Consider the following 22,038-nt stretch of genomic DNA (forward strand, 5'->3'; position numbering starts at 1 on the left):
CTCTACTGTGTTGATACTATTACTCTCCCCAGTGCTGCTTTTCATTGCTATTTTTATAAGTTCTGCCTTCACATTTCACTTGAATTTTCTTTGGATCAATGAAAAAAATCCCTATTTGTCATTGAGGAAATGACAAAGTCAGAACCTGAATCCTGCATGTTGGCTTTATATTGCAAGTCAGTCAGTTTCTATCATTGGCTGTCCTTGGTACATGCCGCAGAATTATGTGACCCAAGAGCTATACATATATGTTACACTATAAGAAGAATGCTTTTAACAGTAGAACAGGGAAGATGCTTTTTTCACTCGATGATTTAAATATTCTTGGATGGTTAAAAGATCATCCCTTTAACAACCAGGGTCCTTCCCTATGCCTGAAGTGAAAAAAGTGGCATAAAGAAGTAACAAAACCAGGGAAACAAATTTAGGGTGGATCACAGTATATGGTGCTGGGACAGCTATAACCCAGAGTGGACCACAAAGCTTCTGGACTCTGAATCCCATCTCTTAATGAGACCACCTCTGCTGTTGAGAGAACTGAGGTTATGAAACTTTTGGCAAAACTTTTAATCCCCAAGTCCCTGCTTTACAGCCTCTTGCAGAAATCCCGTTATCCACCTTAAAGCCCTCTGCTAATTAGGTCCTTGTTGGCTTTGTCAGTCATTGGATCTCTTCCCATCTGGATTTCGTAGTTGAAGAGGGCTAACTGACTCTGATCCAGCAGCATGTAAAGAGGCAAGCCACTAAAAGGTGCCTTTTTTTTAATTTTTTTTTTTCTTTGTGATCCATGAGGTATTTTTGTCTTGTTTCTTCTGCCAGGGGTAGTTTCATGTTTCCCATTTTGGGTGGTAAAGCCCCTGCAGTAGATGTTGTTTACTTCAGGAGTGAATAAAGCGAAGCTGTCATTTGGCTGGAGGCCATTCCGGGGTTGTTAGCATCTTTCAATGTCTGTGGGTCACCATTATTCAGACCTTGGAAAACATTTGTAAAAGGAGCGTAGTTTGATAACACCTGTGATTTACTGGTAACAGTGTCTGGATGCCACTGAAAATGCCAGCAGTCATTTATGGCTCAAATCAGTGGAATCAATGAAAAAGATTGCAGTTCGCAATTATGAAACTGTGGGAAACCTGGTTTCCGTAGTTCTGAGTATTGTCCTATAATTATTTGGTTGTATAGAAAGCAAGAGAGTTGCAAACTTCTCCCTTCCCAAGGACATCTGGAAATGTGCAAACCAGACTCCCTTTTGTTACATACCTGGTCTTTCAGGGAGGATTGGTAAAGCACTTATGCCACAGTCTTTGCTTTCTTTAAATAATTGCAGGAAATATTTGCAGTCACTGAAGTAGGACGGGATCAGTCTTGTTCCCGGAGAAGATTTTCCTTACAAAAAACCCCCCAACAACGTAATTCTTTTCATGACGTTAATGTCCAGAAGAAAAGCTTTTAACAAATAATAAGCTGTCTCTTTAAAAATTACTTTCCTATTATCCAGCAATTTCTCAAGTAAATGAATTGTCCTCATGAATTATACTGAACTCAACTTGCAGTTTATATTCATATTTATCTGTGAATCAGACTCTCTTTATTTCACTAGTAGATTAATTCACTATGACCCACATTTGAGAAATAAAACCCATGGGTCTGATTTTGTCCTAATACTTGAAAAAGGGATGGCAGCTATGAGATACACCTTGTTCGGTTCTGAGCTTGTACAAGTGCTGCGGTCTGTAGTACATCAGTCAGGGAAGAGATTTCTGAGCCTTGTTCGGCTGTTATACACGAGCATGAAGAGTAGGATATAAAAATGCGGGAAATATGAAGCAGGTAGGTAATCATAACTTTTCATAAAATAAGAACTACAAATTAAGTGGCAGTAGCTTTTAAAGCAAGTGCAAGGAAATATTTATTTATTTTCCCCAGCACATTTTGTAATTGAACTATAGAGCCTGTTGACAGAGTCTTATTCGTAACTGTCTCAATAAAACTTATGGGAGGATCAATCTGTGGCTAATCAATGAAAGGGGTACATGCAGCTTTTAACTTTAAAAATCTTGATATGGCAGACTGTCAGAAGCTTGAAATTATAAGTTCTACTTCACAGTGCCCCCATTCTTGTGTTTTGCCACTTTGTCACTGCTGGAGACCAAGTGTTGAGGTAGATGGACTTTTTTCTTACATTGTCCTTAAATGTATTTTTTCGTACTTGGCGTGGATGCTTTTCAATATCTGTGCTGTGGCATTCAGATTGACTTGGCAGCATTATAAATACGTGCTTTACCGAAAGACATGCAAAAACATGGTATGTGGAAACCTCACTAGAAAAGGCCTGAGCTCGTTTAGCTGGCTAGCATAGGTGCATCTTGCTTGATCTGTCCTTCTGTAAAGATACCTGAGATAACGGATTTCCAGGTCAGTATATGAGATAGTGAACTGGCTTTGACCCTATTCCCAGTCTGCTGGGAATGAAATATTGGGAAAGAGTCAAAGCAGTCTTGCAAAGGGAAGTCACACCTCACAAATCTATTGGAATACTTTGGAGTTTTTTTTAAACAGCAAAAAAAAAGAGCAGGGGGGAGCAAGTAAATTGGATTTTGTTGTTAAAACAACTTTCAGAAACAATGCAATGGATTTCCAAAAGATGTCCGAGAGGACTGTTCCTTAAAAGAAGTGAAGCTGCAGTAGAGACAAGGTGCTCAAAAGGTGAACAGATAAGAGGCAAAGACCAGCAGTAAGCTCTCAGTAGGGGAGGCTACCAGAGGTGCCCTCCTATGACCTGTGCTTCAGTCTGTGCTCTATAACATACTCAAAAGTCCCCGAAAGGATGGTGAAAAGTGTGGTGAGGAATCATACCTGTGAAGCTGCTGATGTAATTGATGTTGTTCTAAATAACTTTGTTCTCCTTGACCACGAACTGTCCTTTGTTTTGATATCCATTCACACATCTGTGTGGTAGACTGTTTTTTTTCTTGCGTGTTGGGGATTCATAATAGTAGGCTTTTCATCTCGTGTATCATTTGAAACTGCAAAGATGTGTACTCATTTGCTTACGTATATAGGCTAAAATGGCTGTGGTAAATACTGTGGTTTACTAGTCTAATGAGCATCTGTCTTAGAACATTTTGGTTTTGTATCCAGTTAGAACAGCTTAATTTTCCCCATGTTTTTTTGATTAACTATAAAGTTATTAGAGCTCTCTTGGTACTGTAGTTGAACTGTGGAAGACTAAGTCCTATGTGGCGGCTGTTATCAGAGGCAGGACAGAGTTAATGGTCTGGATGGGGGGGTGGCAGATGGGTCAAGGATGCTTGGATGGCAGCTATCGATGCCATCTGCTCTTGTTTGCAGATGGCATCAAACTGGGGGCAACTGTTGATTCAACTGGAGGTAAGGTCACTATTTAGAGGGACAGACACAGGCTGGAGTACTGGGCCGATAGGAACACTGAAATTTGATGTGGACCAATACAGCCATACTTGGGAAGACACCTTGGGGGTTAACTGGCTGGGGAACAGCTCTGCTGAATAGGACCTGAGGAACTTGGTAGATGGCAAGCTGAACATGAGCCAGTGGTGTGTGCTGGAAGCAAAGGAGGCTAATGGCATCCTGGGTTGTTTTGACAGGGTTGTAGTCAGTAAAGAGGTGGAAGTGGTCCTGCTTTCATTGCCGCTCATTGGATTGCATTGAGCATGCTGTGCCCAATTTTGGGTGACACGTCAGAGAGACGGATGAACTAGAGGAAGTTTGATGAAGGCCACCAAGTCTGTGGGGGCTGGAGCACTTGCCCTATAAGAAAAGGCTGAGGAGTTACCAGGGATTGTTCAGCGTGTGCCAGGGAAGGCTTTGCAAGGACCTAGCAGTGGCCCCAAAGTATGTACAAGGAGGCTATCAGTCAAGTTAGGATCCTTACTGCAACAAGCGTCTGGAGAATGAGAGACGAAGAGCGTAAGTCAAAATGAGACGTTTTGGACCAAATATAAGGAAAACCTATGAGGGCAGTCAAGCAATGGAGCAGGTTTCCCAGAGAGAAATTGAGGGCAGTGCTCTGCGAGATTTGTAAGACTCAGTAGGTAAAAACTCTGAGAAACCTGATCTGGTCTTATAGCTAACCTTGCTTTGAGCAGGGGCTTGGCCTGAGGCCTCTTCCAACCCAGATTGATCCGTGTTGCTTTGTTCTACCTTAACAAGGACAGATGTCAGACTTACTTTCTTGGAGATAGAGTTGTTCTTTGGAAATAAGCAAAACTGTGCCTGAAATATGCTCGTACACCTGATGGACCTCCTAGAAAACCTATTCCTTTATTTTTGGGAAGGAGTTTGCTCTTTAAAAGAACGTTCTGTACCTGATTCTGGTTTTCCAGGTTTTAGAAGTCTTGTTTTACAGTTGAGCATTTTGACAGCTTTCTTTTCAAGTTTACATTCAGTATTTAATGGTTGCTATAATTTCACTTTTAAACAGCACGGTTCTTCAAAGCCAAGAGTGAAACAGCATCAACTGAGGTCTGTCTGGTGATCACGAGGGGTTCTCAGTGGCTCATTTCTTCAGCTGTCATTTGTCAGAACACACTCATGTAATCTTAATGAACAATGTGCAAAGCCATTAAAAACTCAATTATGGCTTTCTTTTTACTGCAGACGTGAGAAAATGCAATCATAAAGTGCTGATGTGTAAACACAATAGCCACCATCTGCTACGGAGTAGCATTTCAGCTCCAAAAAGAGGATATATGTTGCAGATGCATCAATAATAGGACGCTTATCAAGGCATCATTATGCACCAAGCAGGGAAAAAATTGAAATTTATGGCCAGCTAGAGAGCACTTCATGGTTTAATTCCCCAGTTTTCAGTGGTATGTTTAATAACTATGAGAGAGTGCCGTTTTATGTTCCTGTCATTTGAACGGATTTTTAAAAATGAATTTATTTACCGTCTTCCCATCCTCCTTTCTTCTGACTGATCTAAACACAACATGTTCGGTTTTGGCTATTCAGGACAAAACCAGCAAGATATTAATTAATCTAACCTGTTGATCCAAGAACACTAAATTTAATTGAGCTCATATTCAATCTGCTTTAATGAGCATGTACTTCTGTGTGCAATAAATATAAAAAAGAACTTTTACAAAGCATAGGTAATTTTCCCCCAAAACTCATTTTTTTCAGTTCAGTGTTGGCTTTATGACATTTGCACTTTCTGAGTGGAGGTAAACAGAAGAAGGAGGCTAAATAATTTTTTTTTGTTCTTCTGTTATTCTTTTTCAAAGCTCGATATGCAATGGTCTAAATAAGAGTTTCTCCAAGATACCTTTTGTTTTATTCAGATTCTTGCCTGGAGACATTTAAGTGGCTTTCAGTCATCCATTGATCAATAATTTCCATTTGTGACATGTTAATTCATTCCCTAGCTCTTTATAAGAGTGGAAAATGTGACAAGTGGTTCGTTGGTGACAGACCAGATTGTATCTCTTTTATTTGCACATATAGGCCTATAAATTGAGAATAAGTCCCATCAGCTTCAATTCTCTGTTCAGTCTAAAGCAGGTTGTCAGACTCTGAATCACAAGATGTCAATTTTTATTAAGGATAATAAGGAAAACCACACTTGTCCTTAAAAGACTGTTTTGAATTTTTTTTTCTTTCCCTGGTGGGAGCAATTTTTGTGATCTCTCGCCTATGTCTAAGTGATATATCCTGCCCAGACAAGCTTCACTGGCCATGGACATTTATAGTAGGACAGTGGATCTCAGCTGTTGATCTTGGAGCATGCAGAGCAACTTATTGAAGGTCCTAGAGGACAGGGGACAGGAGACCCATTCAAGTTCACACTGTGAAAAGAGAAATGAAAAAGGGTACGGATGGGTATATTTGGAGGCCAGTATATAGAATACAGGATATAATTTATTCAGAACTGAATTTTGTAGATTGGCATATTCTTGTATCCAATGTCAGTTATAGTCTTGATGAAACTCTTAAGTTTACACCCCCTACGTGGCCAGGCATGAGGTGTTGTGCACCGTGCCTTGACTAGCCGGGGGAAGGGTTTGTTGCGGGAGCTGCCGCACCGAGTCTCTGCAGAAATAAGGCACGTGGTTTAGTTAGTAGGTGAGAAACTGATTTTAAAAAGGTGCGAGTACTTTTCTCTGACAGAGATGGCACTCTAAGTGGAAATTTTTCATCTTTTCCGCTGACATATAAAATAATACCTCTTATCAGGACTTTACTGGAGACAGTAAAGTTTTTATAGTATTTTCTCCTGTATCTCTAGGCATACTGTATTAAAAAAACCCATAGAATTTTTCTATGAAAATTGTAAGCTATAAATAAGCTATGAATAATTTACATATGACAGTTGCTTGTAAGGCTAATTATTTTGCTAAGTGCTTTTTGGTGGACAGATACTTTACTCGATCCAGTTGTCAGTAGCTAGATTCAGGCTCCATACTCTCTCTAGAATTGTCAGCAGTTGCACAAAAGGCCATTGTCATACCACGAATAGCTTGTGATTCATTTTTTTGTGGGTGGCAAAAAATAAAATTGTAATTATTGCTTTGAACTTTTTATAAAAGCTAATGTTTTTTTCTCCTAGAGGAAAGCTCGTTATTTTTATATATGAACCTGTAAAAGTGAAATACTCCCTAACTTTTTCTGTCATTCAAACACTTACCTGCTCCAGGGTAGTTCAACACAGTACAGCTTCAGAGGATTCTTTAGGGTAGGCATCCATGTATTACCCAAATTAAAAAAAAAAAAAGTTGAGGAAGATGCCCAGAAGTGATGTGCCCTGTGATCCACTCAGTGAGGTGCAAAAACCAGTTTGCCTGGGTTCCTACCCAGTGTAGCAGGCACTTGGTCAAAAAGCTTGTGGATGTACCGGAGCTCTGCTTTTCTTTACTACCTGTTGTAATTGACTGTGCTGTCATCCTCAAGTATGAGATCTGGCAAATGCAGAACTTGCCTTCATTGCACCTTGTACCGTTTCTCAAAATGGCATTGAGGTGCTGCAGGCTGCTGTGCTCCTCTGTACTAGACTACTGTTACTCAGCAGTTTCACAGGGGCTTTCGTCTCAGATTCTCAGTAGAAGAGTGGTTCTTACAACTATTCTTGCTTTATTTGTAAGGGAAGTTAAGGCAGGCTATGTGTACTGACAGAGATCGTGGAAGTGGGTGCCATAATCAGTCTTAGAAACATGACTGTCAAGTTTCCAGCCTGCTGCCTTAGCTGTTAGGCTGTGCTGCCTCTTCAGGCCAGTTGGCAATAGTGCTCTCTGATAATAAATTATCTTGGGTCATAGAAACAGAATCCAAATCTCAATTTCTCAAAACTTCAGTTTATTTGGGTGGATATTTAAGAGTAGTGGTACTCAGGAAAGAAGGGATTGGCTGGGAGCAGAAGTAGATCAGCAGTGAACATTTCTCAGGATCCCATCTTACAGACTTTGATTATTAGGGGGAAATCGAAAAGTTTGGATGCAGCACTGACTTTTCTCAAAGTCCTTGCTGTGAATCTGGAATTTCTTGATTTGATGCCATTTTGATTTTCAGCATATCAAAATGAAAGATAGCATTGCCAGAGAGCATCTTGCTTATAAATTTTCATATTTCTTAGTACAGCCTCTTCCCCAGCTGTGCTTGCATTGTGCTTGAATTTTCCAAGGTCTCTAGAGTGTGTGATATTTTTTGAAAGATTGACTTCCCTCTGCATCTGTGCTTTTCAATCCTTTACAAAATGCATATATATCATATAAACACAAGGGGGGAAAACATTTTTGTGGGAGGAAGTTGCTGGTGTCTGTTGATAGAAGTTTAGAATATATGGCTGTTCCCTGCACAGAATTGATCAAAATGTTTATCTGGCTCATCTAAGTGTCGTACTGCTATGGCATGGAATAGAGAAAGTCAATAGGTTAGAAGTGAGGCAGGGCTTTTCAGACTCAATCTTCTGTGAACTGCAAGAGCCCAGCAGAGAAATACATTTGTAGCATGCCTTGGCAGCAGCATCGCAACTGAGAGTGTCAAGAGGGCTGCATTTGATTAAAAATTATCATGCCTAGCTGCTGACACACAGATTTCCCCCTGCCCCATCTTGGTATTTTCTCCAGCTTTTTCTGAGTGTGACTGTTTGTACACATGTAAAGGACATCCTTTAAACAGAATTGAAACAAATAACTCTCATAATGTTTTTCGTTATTGCTAACATTTGTCACCTTGATGCATCTGTGAAGAGATGAGTGGAGACACAATATGCTGTAAAATAACTGCTTGATGAATCAAAATGTGAGTTCAACATGAAGAGCCATGGTTAATATGATGCAAACTTACAGGTTAACAAACTCATAAATTGCCTTAGTATATATTTCCCTTCCTAGATTCAGCTTGTCCTTCCCTCCTAGAAGAATAATTGTCCTTATTGCATTATTTCTAGTTGAGATGTTGCTGTTATGCTAATAAGCCTAGTTCATTTGGGTTCTGAAAATTGAATTTTTCTTAGCACATTATAACCTTCAAAAGTTTGTAGTGCCAAGGTACAGGATTCACAAGTATAGATTGGCACGAAGTGGGTGGGGGCCCTGTAGGCAAACATCAGTTGAGAATTTGGTCCATTGTTGTATTTTTTATATGGAATGTTCCTTTAGGGGACTGTATGCGATAGGAGAGCCTCGTTGCTGCTTGAAGTGTGATTAATATGATTTTGTTTAGAGTGACTGTTTTATCACGAGGTTATAAATTAATAAAAGCAAAATAGTATTTTTATTTTGATTTTTCAGTGATCTAATTAAAGTAGTTCTAGTTGGCCCTAAGTCTATTTGTGTATATACCCTGCAATTTTAATACCCTTTCTTTCTGTTATCTAACAACTAGCATAAAATAGCTAGTTTGAGTTCTTCAGATGAATGCTTTGTTTTCTGGCATCTAAGAGAGTCACTGACTTTTCTAATGGAACTGTATTTACTGAAAAAGCCGAGCAAAACCACTCGTTCTTCTCTTTTTGCTTTCCTTTATAGGCTCCTTCATGATGGTGAACAGCTCTGGGCGGGCATCAGGGCAGAAGGCTCACCTGCTCTTGCCTACGCTGAAGGAAAACGACACGCACTGCATCGACTTCCACTATTACTTATCCAGCAGAGACCGTTCCAGTCCTGGCTCTCTGAATGTCTACGTGAAGGTGAACGGAGGACCACAGGGCAATCCCATATGGAACGTCTCGGGTGTTGTTACAGAAGGATGGGTGAAAGCAGAACTTGCCATCAGTACGTTCTGGCCACATTTTTATCAGGTACGAGTTTGTAATATTTTTCACTGTTTTTCCTTTTAACATTTGGCTAGTCTGAGCTAAGGTGCTGTTAGCAATAGGTATTCTGAAAGTCAGAACCCTCTCGACTTTTCCCTGTCAGAATGAGTTTACATACAGCGGTTTTATAGCAGAAGGGTTATGTAGACAGCTGGTCATACTTCTTCCTGCTTCATCTTTTTTCTTCACTTCTTACAAGGTCACAGAGTGTTGGATAGACTGCTGGGAGTCAAATTATTGCCAAGTTAAGACCCGTTTGTTTATTGTGCAGTTGGCACATAAACAGACTTGTATTGGCGCTTTCCGTGACACTATGTAAATGTAAATACAACCGAGCATCTAGATGTGTAACTGTATCTCTGCATAAATTTGCTGAACTGTTTTTGGCCCTTGGTTGGATCCATAAGAAGGAACATTGGTTCACTCAGCTTTGCGTCTGGACTTTTCCTGTGCCCATATGAGGGGTTTAAGTACATAAGCTACTCATAAAATCTTGCACCGTGTTATCAACATGAGTATACTCTTCACCAGATCCTTCATTCCTCTTCTTTTTAGCACTGCTTGTAACATAGTTTTACTTGTTCTGTTAGGAGATTATCATTGTTTTTTAAACAAGCACAAGGTTGAAGAATGTCATGGGTACGTTGTTTGGTATATTAATTTTACAATTTCAAACTACATGTGGCAACTTTGCAGGCATTTTTTTTTTAGTTTTAATTAGATAAGATTGCACACAATGGACTTGTGTAGTTCTTGTTAGGTGTCAAAGGAGTGCTTTTGTCTCTCAACAGACAAAAAAAAAAGAAAATCCTGGGAAGTAATTGCACCCTAAACCTTGCGGGAAAATAGATGTACATGTGACACTAATAAAAGGCATGAGTGAGATAGGAATTATGATAGAATAAACTACAAAAAGGCAGCATATAGTCTGTGGATAGAAGACAGCAGGTAGAAAAGCTTACCTTTTTTTTTTTTTTACTTTTTTTTTATTTTCCTTCTGATAAGTGGGTAGGAGGTCTATAAAATCTGAGCTGAAGCAGAGTGCTTTAATGTTCTGCCTCTGGAAAAAGAGTTGGGGATATCATCAGAATACATAGAGCACCCTATGCAGAGTGAGGGGAAGGGATAAAGAGATGCAAATGTGTGGGAAGTGGTGTGTTTAATGGCTGTGCACAACGTATCACTTACTCTGAAGTCATATTAAAGTGCCTATACTCCACTCATTAACATGAACCTGGTCATGCACCAGAACTTACTTCATAGTAGGTGCTCCACAGAGATAACAGAAATGATCTTTCACCCAGATAATCAGTGCTTGAAAAACTTGGAAAAGACAGTGTGATCCTACTCTTAGGTATACTGATAGTAAGCTTCCTGAGCCACACTTACTTCTTTTGCAGGTCTTTTTGCAGGTCAAGTTTGCTTTTCCTGTGCAAAAAATCCTTTAAATCAAACAAGAATTTTTCACTGAAGCACAAAAATGAAGAGATTGGGAGGCTGCAGTAACTGCCTAGGAGTTCCCTCCTAGAAAATCCAAGGATTTGCTTTTTTACATTTTGATGAACAAGGGTGGTGTTTCCTTCTGCTTATATTTGTATTCTTACTCCTTAAGTGTGGCTTTTAAAATTTGAAATCTCTCCTACTATTATGAGGGATCTAATAGACTGATATATTATCAATCCCTGACTTCATCAACCATCTTCTGTTAATGGCCTGCAATCCTGTGAGTTTCCATGTTTAATAAAGATTGGAAAAAAAAAAAAAAAAAAGGAAAAAAACTTTAAGCTTGCAAAAGTGAAGAGGAAAACACAATGATGAAATGAAGGACTTAGTCAAAATTATTGTTATTTGGCAACCTAAAGTAATGCTCCTAGCTAAAGGAGTCCAGAGGTGGCTGGATAACAAAAGCTTGGGTGTACTGTTGCCTAGGGAGTGTCTCATTTCACATTCACAATCTAGGGTGTGCTATTGGAGTGTTATTTGTTAGCTTTAAATCAAAATTACATGCCTGAAGAACTCTTTGTACGCAAGAGGCCTGAAAGCATGTTCTGTATTTCAAAAGCACCAGGTACCACAGGGAAACAAAATAGCATTTTTCCTAAATAGTGAAATCTGCAGCAGGCAGAATGTGGATTATTCTCTTAATGCACAGAAGCCACACCATCTTGAATTGCAAAGTGCATCGGAAATTCAGTCAGGCAAAAAATCTGAAACTGTCTACTCTGGGTCTGAGGCTTTGACAAGTACTTTGAGCTTTGGAGCTGTGACTAGTGGAAAACTAGTAACCAAGCTAATTGCCAGAGGTTGTGTTTTAGGTCTGACAGTTCTGTGCAAGGGTCCTATGAGTCACCTGGATCCAAAAGCACTCTGCTGAGATATAAAGGTGGGGATGGTGGAGATTTATAATGTCTACCCTGGAGTTACTTGTACTCGGATTCCCAGCCTGCAAATGTTTTTAGTGCAGTCAGAAAAAGCCATAATAGTTCTTGGAGAAAGGTAAGACATGTAATCTTGAATTACTGCTTGCCACAAGGATGAACTTAGTCCCAGAATGCACCAAGGGCAGTACTAGAGTCTGCCAGGAAGAGGTTTTTTTGATATATAGCAAGGAACGTTATCGATCCATGCCTGAAGAGAACTGTTGTACCACAATAGATGAGCCAGGCTACGTTGGTAACACAGACTTTTTTGGGATATAGCAGTAGTGAAATGTGGAATTGTTTATTGGTACGGAAATACGAAATGACTTAGTGTTTGCAGTTCTCAGGAGCATTTAAGAATGTTTTTTAAGAATAAAGCTTTGCATTTTCTCATCTATGTTAGTTTCTGAGAAGTTCTTTAAATGTTGAGCGTTGTTGAATGCCTGTGTCTCGACCTTTATACTACATTTCCAACTGAAGTTAAAAGGACATGAGAGAGACGCAGTGTGAGGTTTACAGAACTGGGCCCCATGAGCATTTATTCCTGCCTTTTCTTCATGTTGGGTCTCAATTTCCCATCCTCAGGAAAACCTGGATACTTCTGTGCTTCTCACTTTGATAGGGCTGCGATGCTGTGAAATACAGAAAAAGACAACAATGTGGGAGTTTGAACTGGGAAATAAGAAGAATATCTGAGTGTAAAGCAAAACAGATAATAAAATAGTCTGTCAAAACAGTATTGTGTGAATTGAAAGGAATCCCTCCACTTTTTTTTAGTGGATTGTGCACTGGTGTGCATGGGGGTTTTAGGAGTTACTAGCTTAAGGTTGTATTGTGCTGTATTGAAGACTCTGTACATGTTGGTAATTAACAGAAGACAATACTCTCTGTACCTGTGCTTACTTTTGCCACACATTAATAGCTGATGCCAATGCCTTGGAGAACTTTTCTTTCGAAGTTCTTGGCTTGCAGGAAATTGAGAATTAGTTAATTGTGGCTTATAGCTTCTCACAAATGCAAAACTGAAATAAGATTTTGTAGCTGTACTGTTGCATTTTAATTCAAATCTGAAGGAAGTTGCAGTAGTTCCTTACATGACCTTCCCAGAAAGTATCATTTTTTTTATCATGAATGACATTTGATTTCTAAAATAATTATAGTTTCCATACTAAGGACTTGAACTATAGTCTTATTTTATACAGCCCCTAAAAAGCCTATTGAGAATCTTGATAACACAAAACACTTGATGATTTTTTTTGGATTATTTTATTTTCCACAGACTTTCTTCCTCCTATTGCTCCTTGGACAGCCTGTTTTTTGTCCACACTCCTCTGGAGTAGAACTTTGGTCCTACATATTGTTAGCACTTGAGCTTTTCTTAGTTGGCTGATAATTTTTGTGTTCTACCTGGTTTTATCGCCTTTTTTTTTTTTTTTTTTTTTTCCTGATGAACATATTTCAGAAGATCTCACATTTGGATGTGTTTTGAATTGAGGGAGCTGATGTTAGGAAATCATGGAAATATGAGTAGAAACTACATTCTGGAAGCCCAAATGCAAAGCAAGACGTTTATCAGCAATTTAGTACTTACGAAGGACATAGTGGTCCACTTTCGTAGCCAGGGCATGCAGCGATTAGCATTTGAATCTTTGAATCTTTTACTGTATTAAATCTTCTGATGAAGGAGATGAAGAGGCCAAACAGTGACAGGCTGGGAATACCAGCTTTTATTTAGAATGAAAATAATTGTTGAAAACTGGCTTTAAGTAGTTAACTTTGTGTTCTAGTAATGAATTTTAGAGGTTATGAATTACTGAAATATTTTCTTGTGTGAAACAAGTAACTGCTAGAATACTGTTCTGTCAGTAATAACTGGGCCAGCTGAATGTGTTAATTAACTCTGTCCTTGAAAACATTGTTGCATACACATGCACAAATGAGCAATTTAGTACAGTGTGAACATTACTTTAGAAGGGAATGAAACTGAGGACATCCCTTTCAAATGCAGAGGACAGCATCTGTTACATCTCCACCCGTTCATTTTTATTTTATTTTTTTTAAATAGTAAAGAATAGCACTTCATTCCTTTGGGAAGAGACTCGCTGACTTGAGACTTAGCATTACCAAGGTGTTAAATGATCAGTCTGCATTTTTCTTTTTTCTATTGTAGTTTAACGTTTCCAAACTTCCTCTTCTTCATAGAATCATAGAACATCTCAAGTTGAAAGAGACCCATAAGGATCATCAAGTGTAACTCTCTGCTCCTCACAGGACTACCTAAAACTCAACCATGTGACTAAGAGCCTTGTCCAGATGCTCCGTGCACTCTGACAGGCTTGGTGCTGTGACCACTTCCCTGGGGAGCCTGTTCCAGGGTCCGACCACCCTCTCAGTGAAGAACCTTTTCCCAACGTCCAATATGTACTTCCCTTGAGGCAACTTCATTCCATTTCCTCATGTCCTCTCGCTGGTCACCAGAGAGAGGAGATCAGCACCTCCCCTTCCACTGCCACCTGGATGAAGGTGTAGACTGTGATGAGGTCACAGTCTACACGTGTCCTTCTGTCCCTTGATTGTTGAGCAAACTGCACCACACTTAGTACTATTTTCTCATGAATTTTTAGTTAGCTTATTTGACAGTAGTTAACTTAGTTTTAATGATCTCTTTATCAGTTTTTTAGGCTTTTTTTCCTGCACCACTGGTTTTCAGATAGTTTGCATATTTTAACAGGATACTTCTGATTTGGGCAGTTTTCTAGGTAAAATCACAAAGACATAGGAAAGAATGAGTTTTTGTTCATCTGTAATTGAATATCTGTCTATTCAGACCAAAATTAGTGGTACACTTTCATTATCCAGATACATAAATAAAATAGAAAGTACTAGTTAGCGTACCATTAATGTCGAGAAATACTACATGTGGTTTTCAAGAATATTCATTCCCAGACCATGTTAATTCAAGCCAGGGAAAGGCAGAAACAACTTTGTTATATCTGGGAAAATCTTATTTCAGACCAGTAACTAGAATCCAGGGTCAGCTGTTGTTCGTTATTTGCTTTCTAATACTGCAATGGCATGCATGCCAAATCAAGGTTTTCTCCAAAGAATCCATGCAGAGTTATTGATTCAATAAAAGAATTTTACCTCATGTACAGCATTCTCCAACTTTCCCAGGCATACTAAGAACGAGATATCAAATTATTATCCATTTAATGTTCTTGGACTGGTGCTTAAAGTGAATATAGGTGTGTATATATACAGAGTATTTTTTGCTCTTCCAAATGAAAGAAGCACATAGCTGTCTCTAATCCTGATGAATGTTGCTCTTAAATTTTGGTTTTCCGTATCAAACAGGTTTTCAGTCTTTGGTATGCAGTAGGATTGCCTTGGTATCCCTTCATTATTAGTGATGAAATGCTTTGAATGACTCAGACATTGGAATAAGTGCAGAATATGATGACTGGCCAAATGACTAGTGTGGTTATTCTTTTTAAGAAAGCTTTTTCTTTTTTTTTGTATTTCAGGTGATATTTGAATCTGTCTCTTTGAAAGGACATCCAGGGTACATAGCTGTGGATGAAGTCAGAGTTCTCGCCCATCCTTGCAGTGAGCGCTCTTTGTTTTTTTAACTGTATCAGTGTGTTTATATACCAGGCTTTAAAGTCTAAAGGAGTGATGTACCCTGTTTGGTCAGCACTAAAATGTCTTCTTATGTCCCTCTGAGACACCTAAAGACAATCAGCCTTGCATAATTACTTAACTTTGCAAGTTGTGCAAAAGGCAAAACTGTGCTCAGTCTACAGCTAGTGCCAGGACATCTGTGGAAGTCTCTCTTCCTCTCTTGTTATGAGAACGTAAAACTGATTGTTTTATTATTTCCGAATCATACTGATGCAGAAAACAATCTAAAAAGCTTTTGATAATATCCTGTGCGGTTAACTTAAGAAAAGAAGAAACAAACAAATTGTTTCAATATTTCCTTGGTAAAGGACACATCCCAAAGGTTGGTCTCTCAACAAACGTCAAACCCCCTCGGCACCCCCTGTAAAGATATTAAAAATAAATATCATTCAGACAATACACTTGCATAGGAGTAGAAACTAATGCAGGTTCGTTATGCTGTTCAAAAATATTAGTGCTGTGTTTCTTCTATCACATCCATAATAAGAATCTTCGATTTTTTGAAAAAAAAAAAAAAAAAAAATTGTTTGTGGGTTTTTTTTTGCTATTTAAAGAAACCTTGAGACTCAGCCTTCGAGTCTGAACTTATTTGGTTTCTTCTGTGCCTCTACAGCCTGGCTTGAGGATTTTTTGTCTCTATATTGCGCATGTAGTATATAGTTTCTTTTAAAGATTTTTTTTGTTTAAACAGCCCGTCACACTAGTTCGTAGTTTTAGTAAGTTGGTGACAGCTGCTCACAAAAAAGTCATGGATCATATTGATGGAGTGAAATCAACTCGTTTTCTTGCAATAAGAATTCAAAGAATAGCTGCCATTCAGTGTGATAGACATGGGTCTGCTCAAGTTTGACAGGACATTTCTGATAACTGCAGTATGGTTAATTGCTGTTTAACTAAATTATATTTGTATTTACCATGTGTGCATTGCTCAGGCCTTTGGGTGCATTTACTTCATTAAGAAATGCTCACAGTCTGTATTAACCAGATGTTGCTGATAACTGACAGCATCCAAACAAATCCCCCAAAATGGTCTCTGTGTGTTCCACAGCATGTTGGGTGATGACTGATCCCTTTATTGGGAAAGAGGCCGCTGAACAAATGGTGGGGCAAAGCCTAGACAAGAAAGTTATGGATTTAAAAAAAAGAGAAAGGATATTGTGTTACACCCCTGCTTAATCAAGTATTTAAACTGATTTCAAATCCACTTCTCCAAGTGTATGCAGGTCCCTCTTCAAAATTGAGTGCATTCTTGGTGACTCAAAGCTAAACCGATTCAAACAGTTAACTACTCCGTTTTGAATCCGTTTGCAGCCTGCAGCATACAGAAATCATTACAAGCTGCAGGTTCTCTGCAGTCTTTATAAATGCTTCTCCTGTCTGGTTCCCAGTGCTGCTTTGGTGTTTCAGCGATGACAGCCACCAGGGTAAATGTCACCAGACTGTGTTCCAGTGACTTGTACAGGCTTTGCCCCTCATGTTTGTTTTACAGTTGTTCTAACTCAAAACAAGGACCATGAAGCTGCTGCTGACCCTAAAGGTTACTGCAATTGTTGGTTTTTTCTTCATTTTTGCTTTACCTTCGTAGATGGCAGTATAGCAGACAAACCTAGGTGTCAGCAAAACTGCAGTGAAAAGCCCCTAATGACACAGTAATGGAGAAAAATAAATATCTTGCTGCTGTTGCCTTCTCTTTTTTTTTGTCCTGTGTAGGAATGCCCCGGTATATCAATTTTCATTATGCTAAAAGCTTATTGACTGAGTGTGTGTGAGTACTTGCAATCATAGGACAGCCCTGTGCTCTGGAAGCTGGGCAGACCTGAGGACTAGGAGTTTGGGGCTGTGTGACTACACAGCTTCGTATTTGGAGCTGGGGTGTATCTGCCCACCTTAGACTGCAGGCAGAAATTACTAGTATTAGCCTGCAAATATCGTGCTGTACATTCTGCTGTCACCCAGAAGTAGCTTTCCAGTAATCTCGGACACAAATTACTGATCCCTACAAAGCACAATGGTACAGAGTCACTGTCTTTCAGGAGCTGTCAGCAAACAGGGCGTGTGGTGAACGGGATACAGATGCTAGTGGCATAGTGTACGGACACATGTTCTCTGTTCAGGGGTCTGTAGTAGACAAATACTTATATGTCAAGCTCCATGCACAGACTCCCACATCCTTTTGAAGCGATTCGATTCCAGAAAAAGATGCGTTGGTATGTCCTCTGAAATTATATATTTCATTGGTGTATAATCATACTAAAAACTGTAAAGATGAAGTTGAAAAACTCTGACCTTTCGAGTCTCATAAGGCTATTCAGTGTGTCTGACTAGAAGCTTTCAAATGGTGCACAAACTCTCTTCTGAAGCCCAGCAAGAACTAAGTTCATTTAGAAGTGTCATATTCAGTACTGTAGTCTTTTTTTATTTTCACGTAAGTTAGCTTACAGAGGTAAGTGAGTCTGGTATTTAGTCAAAAGGATAATCCTCTGATCTAGTTTCTTTGTGAACAGATGTGATGTCTGCGATTTAATATCAGTGGTTTAATATTAATACTGAATTTAGTATCAGCAAAACACTGATATCAATGATCTTAAACTAATACAGTGATACAATGCTGTCAGTTATATGAATATTTAATTTAAATCTGATTTGATATTAATGGCACATTATTATTCTAAAGGTCTAGGATGTATTTGATAGGCAATAAAATAAAAAAGATAAAAAAAGACCCTTGTGAAAATTTGAGTTGGGTCAGTCATGCTGGACAAGCTCAGAAGTATTTGATATTTTTTTTTTACCTTTTTAGAAACAATTTTCTGAAGAAATTACTCATTTACTCCTTAGAGGAAGCAGTAAGAAATTGTGCTGGTGACCATGAAATTGTGTTGTGATTTGATCTAAGTCTGTGTTTTCAGGTATGCCAGAGCTCTGTGTGATCCCTTAGGCCATCCTCTGTCAGATCCATCATCCCAGTGAATAATAAAATACTGAAGGACAGCTTTATTTTGCAAAATCACTTTGTCAAAGATAGGCCCTGGTGCTTTGCTGAGTGTTTCTATCTGTGTTGGTGTGACACAGTCAGTTCTGCTTTGCTCGACCCTTGTAATACTTTGCATCTTTTGTTAGGAAAAGCACCTCATTTCCTACGACTTCAGAACGTGGAGGTTAATGTGGGACAGAACGCGACGTTCCAGTGCATTGCTGGGGGGAAGTGGTCGCAGCACGACAAACTCTGGCTCCAGGTAAAGTAATGTGTTTTGGTTTTTTTTTTTTATGGTGGGGTTTTTATTTGTTTGGTTGCTTTGGTTTGGTTTTGGTTTGTTTACTTTTTCAACTAAAATAAGTAGATAGAGAAAGACTGGGTGGTGGGGCAAAATCTTTTCATCAAGATCCTTTGAGAACTACCTTAAATTGTTTCTAGATGAGAGTTTAAGGTGACAAAGTACAGAATCATGACATAGAAGATGGAAGAAAAAAAAAAAAAAGGCAGGCGGCAGCAAAATTTTTATTTCAAACAAATGCCCGTGTACCTCTAAGCACTCCATCATAAAGCAGAAGAGACAGAAAAAGTGGAATAGTTCTTCACTTCTGCTTTATTATGCAAACTTCTTTCCTCTCACCCTCCAACATTACCATGCACTATACATAGATCTCTTCTAGAAGCTTTTAAAATAGTTGAGCTCTTCACTTCTTCTAAACCGCTGTGCTGTTAAACACCTAACGTCCCAAACAAGTCGAGAAGATTCTCCTGCTGTACGTACTGTGCATGTATAGAGGGCCAACATAAACTCTGAGAATGCTTAACCCAGCCAACACTTCATTCTCATCTTGGACTGATGTGACTGAGGGTCTGACCACCCCGTATTTGCAACATTTGAGGCAGACAAGAAGGGCCTTTGTCATGGTTGCTATGTCATTGGTGGTCAGATAATTAAAAGATTTCTTAAACGTATTTATTCACTTCAGACATCTTAATAAGCTTTAAAAATAACAATTTCAAATCTGGTTTAAATAATAGGGGAGGAAACAGTTTACCTAACAAAAGTGAAAACAAGTACTGGGAAAAAGGCTTGAGTTGGTGAGGAATGTAGTTGACGTTATGTAAAAATTACTTGACAGTCACTTTAACTGTGCTCTCATCACAGCTGTTCTCCTAAAAATTACATTTTAATCTGAAATTTATTAACCTGTGGTGTACTTTTAGCATCCACTGAGATGTATTTTTGGCTTATTTATCTTTTGAGTTCTTTCAGTGGGGGGGTTGACTCTGGCTGGATGCCAGCTGCCCACCAAAGCTGCTCTGTCACTCCCTGTCCTCAGCTGGACAGGGGAGAAAATACAACGAAAGGTTTGTGGGTCACAAGTCCTGCCAGAAAACCTGCTCCAGCGTGGGCTCCTCTCTCCATGGGTCCACAGGTCTTGGCAGGAACCTGCTGCAGCGCGGGCTTCCCACCAGGTCACCGTCCCCTTTGGGCCTCCAACTGCTCTGGTGTGGGGTCCTCTGTGGGCTGCAGGTGGAGATCTGCTCCACTATGGACCTCCATGGGCTGCAGGGGCACAGCCTGCCTCACCGCGGTCTTCACCATGGGCTGCAGGGGAATCTCTGCTCCGGTGCCTGGAGCACCTCCTCCCCCTCCTTCTGCACTGACCTGGATGTCTGCAGGGTTGTTTTCTCTCACATGTTCTCCCTCTTCTCTCCGCCTGCAATTGCTCTTGCACAGTAACTTTTTTCCCCTTCTTAAATATGGTATCACAGAGGCGCTACCGCTGTTGCTGATGGGCTCAGCCTTGGCCAGTGGCGGATCCATCTTGGAGCCGACTGGCACTGGCTCTGTTGGACACAGGAGAAGCTCCCAGCAGCTTCTCACAGAAGCCACCCCTGTAGCCCTCCCACTACCAAAATCTTGCCGCGCAAACACAATACGTTCGGTGAAATCTATCCACAGTTACGAGTAGAAGTGTGTAAAAACACTTCTGACCTGAAGCAGCATGAACCTTTTCCTGTGAGAAGCAGGGGTTTGGGAGGAAATCTTTACTGTTGCTAGTGGAAACCTGTTTTCCATTCTCTAAAATTGAGACATTTAATGAAAATAGCCTTGGAAACGCTCCCAAAAACTGATCAGGGGAAATCGGCAAAACAGCAGTGTGTTTTGCTTTGAAACTTCTAATAAACTAGACCAACTGAGTAAGTTCAGGTGTTTATGCCGTGGAGAACTTCTATTTCTAGCTAATTCTTCATCTGTCCCTTTTCCAATTGGGAAAATGTGGTCTGGCATTGGTGGAGAGTTTTACTGAGGAATGTTGGACATAGAAGGATGTCTGCTCATCCAACCAATTTATTTAAATTAGTCCAGAATCAACCCATCAAATGCCCAAATACGTTTCAAAAATTAAATAGAAGTGAAAACTTAAATATGTGTGTAAGAATATTTAAGCCCTAGTTAGCAGAACCCTGTAAACTTTTCAAGGGTGTGGCTAGCAATCTTCTCTTGAAAAATCATGCTTATATAAAATCTAGCCTAGCGACGTGAACATGAAGGTCTGAACAATGTTAAGAGGCATAACAAAGACTGAATTGCGCGTGGATGCCTGATCTGTGTGCCTTCATAGCTTGCATTGCTTTTGTCTGCCTTTACAGCAGTGGAATGGAAGGGACACAGCATTAATGGTCACTCGAGTGGTCAACCATAGACGTTTTTCTGCTACTGTCAGTGTAGCTGACACCTCTCAACGCAGTATCAGCAAGTACCGATGTGTCATTCGTTCTGATGGTGGATCTGGAGTTTCGAATTATGCGGAATTAATAGTGAAAGGTAGGTTGTGTTAAAACAAGTTTATGCAAGATGAGTATTTCCTCCCAGATTGCAACTATGTATAAAACTTGCCATCCTATTGGGCCTTCTTCTTTCATTCATATTAAATTTAAGTAAGAAAAAAGGGTAAAAGTGACATGAATTTCAATCATTTTCTTAAATATTTGGATTGAAACTTTGTCTGGGTACAGCCCTCTTCATAAGCTTTTGTAGTACTGCGTGGTAGCTATGGATAATTTTACTGTAATCAGCTAAACAGTTTGGCTGTCAGTCAGCTTCATCTGCTTTCTTCACAGTGTTTTATCAGGCATCAATAATCGTGCGATGGAGCATTGCATGTCAGAAGAGTCTGTTCAGGGCTGCTGGGAGTAAATGACGGGATTGATTCTGCTGATGTCCTGAAGTACACGGTAGCAACATCAGTAGTTCTTGAAGGTTGCTAAGGTTTTAGCCCTGTTATTTACTGTGATTCAAGAGCTGACACTGTGCCTGACACATGCAAGATGTGTCTTAATCTTGCCTTTGTGAGGCATGTGGTAAAGTACTATTTACTGTGCTGCCTTTTTGGTTTTTTTTTAAACTTACCCTGAGCTGCAGCACAGGGATGCTTACTGACTCTTAGGTGGGGAGATCAGAGGGTGGCTAAGTCGCTCCTGATACATTCTGTGTTTGGGGGTGGGGGTGATGTGAGGTGGAAAGAATTTGAAGTCTGAGTGTGCTCACAGAGTATAATTTTATTAATCTAAATGTTTCACTTTTCTGTGAATACTGTAGAAATCAGATCACTTTTGTCCACGGTGCTACTTTGACACTTGATGATCAGTATAGTGATGCCTTAAAT

The 22,038-nt window shown here is 39.6% G+C and overlaps 1 protein-coding gene across 2 annotated transcripts in view; it reads left to right on the forward strand.

The window, feature by feature from the left end:
• PTPRT (protein tyrosine phosphatase receptor type T) overlaps positions 1–22,038 on the forward strand; it is a 462,769-nt gene that overhangs the window by 170,447 nt on the left and 270,284 nt on the right. For both annotated transcript variants that reach the window (XM_086474655.1, XM_086474654.1), the window contains exons 3-6: positions 9,003–9,274; positions 15,234–15,315; positions 18,511–18,626; positions 21,023–21,197. In XM_086474655.1, coding sequence (XP_086330781.1) covers positions 9,003–9,274; positions 15,234–15,315; positions 18,511–18,626; positions 21,023–21,197 — 645 coding nt within the window. The remainder of the gene's footprint in view (positions 1–9,002; positions 9,275–15,233; positions 15,316–18,510; positions 18,627–21,022; positions 21,198–22,038) is intronic.

This window comes from Leptosomus discolor, chromosome 17 (assembly GCF_034619465.1).
Source record: "Leptosomus discolor isolate bLepDis1 chromosome 17, bLepDis1.hap2, whole genome shotgun sequence".
Classification (NCBI taxonomy): domain Eukaryota; kingdom Metazoa; phylum Chordata; class Aves; order Leptosomiformes; family Leptosomidae; genus Leptosomus; species Leptosomus discolor.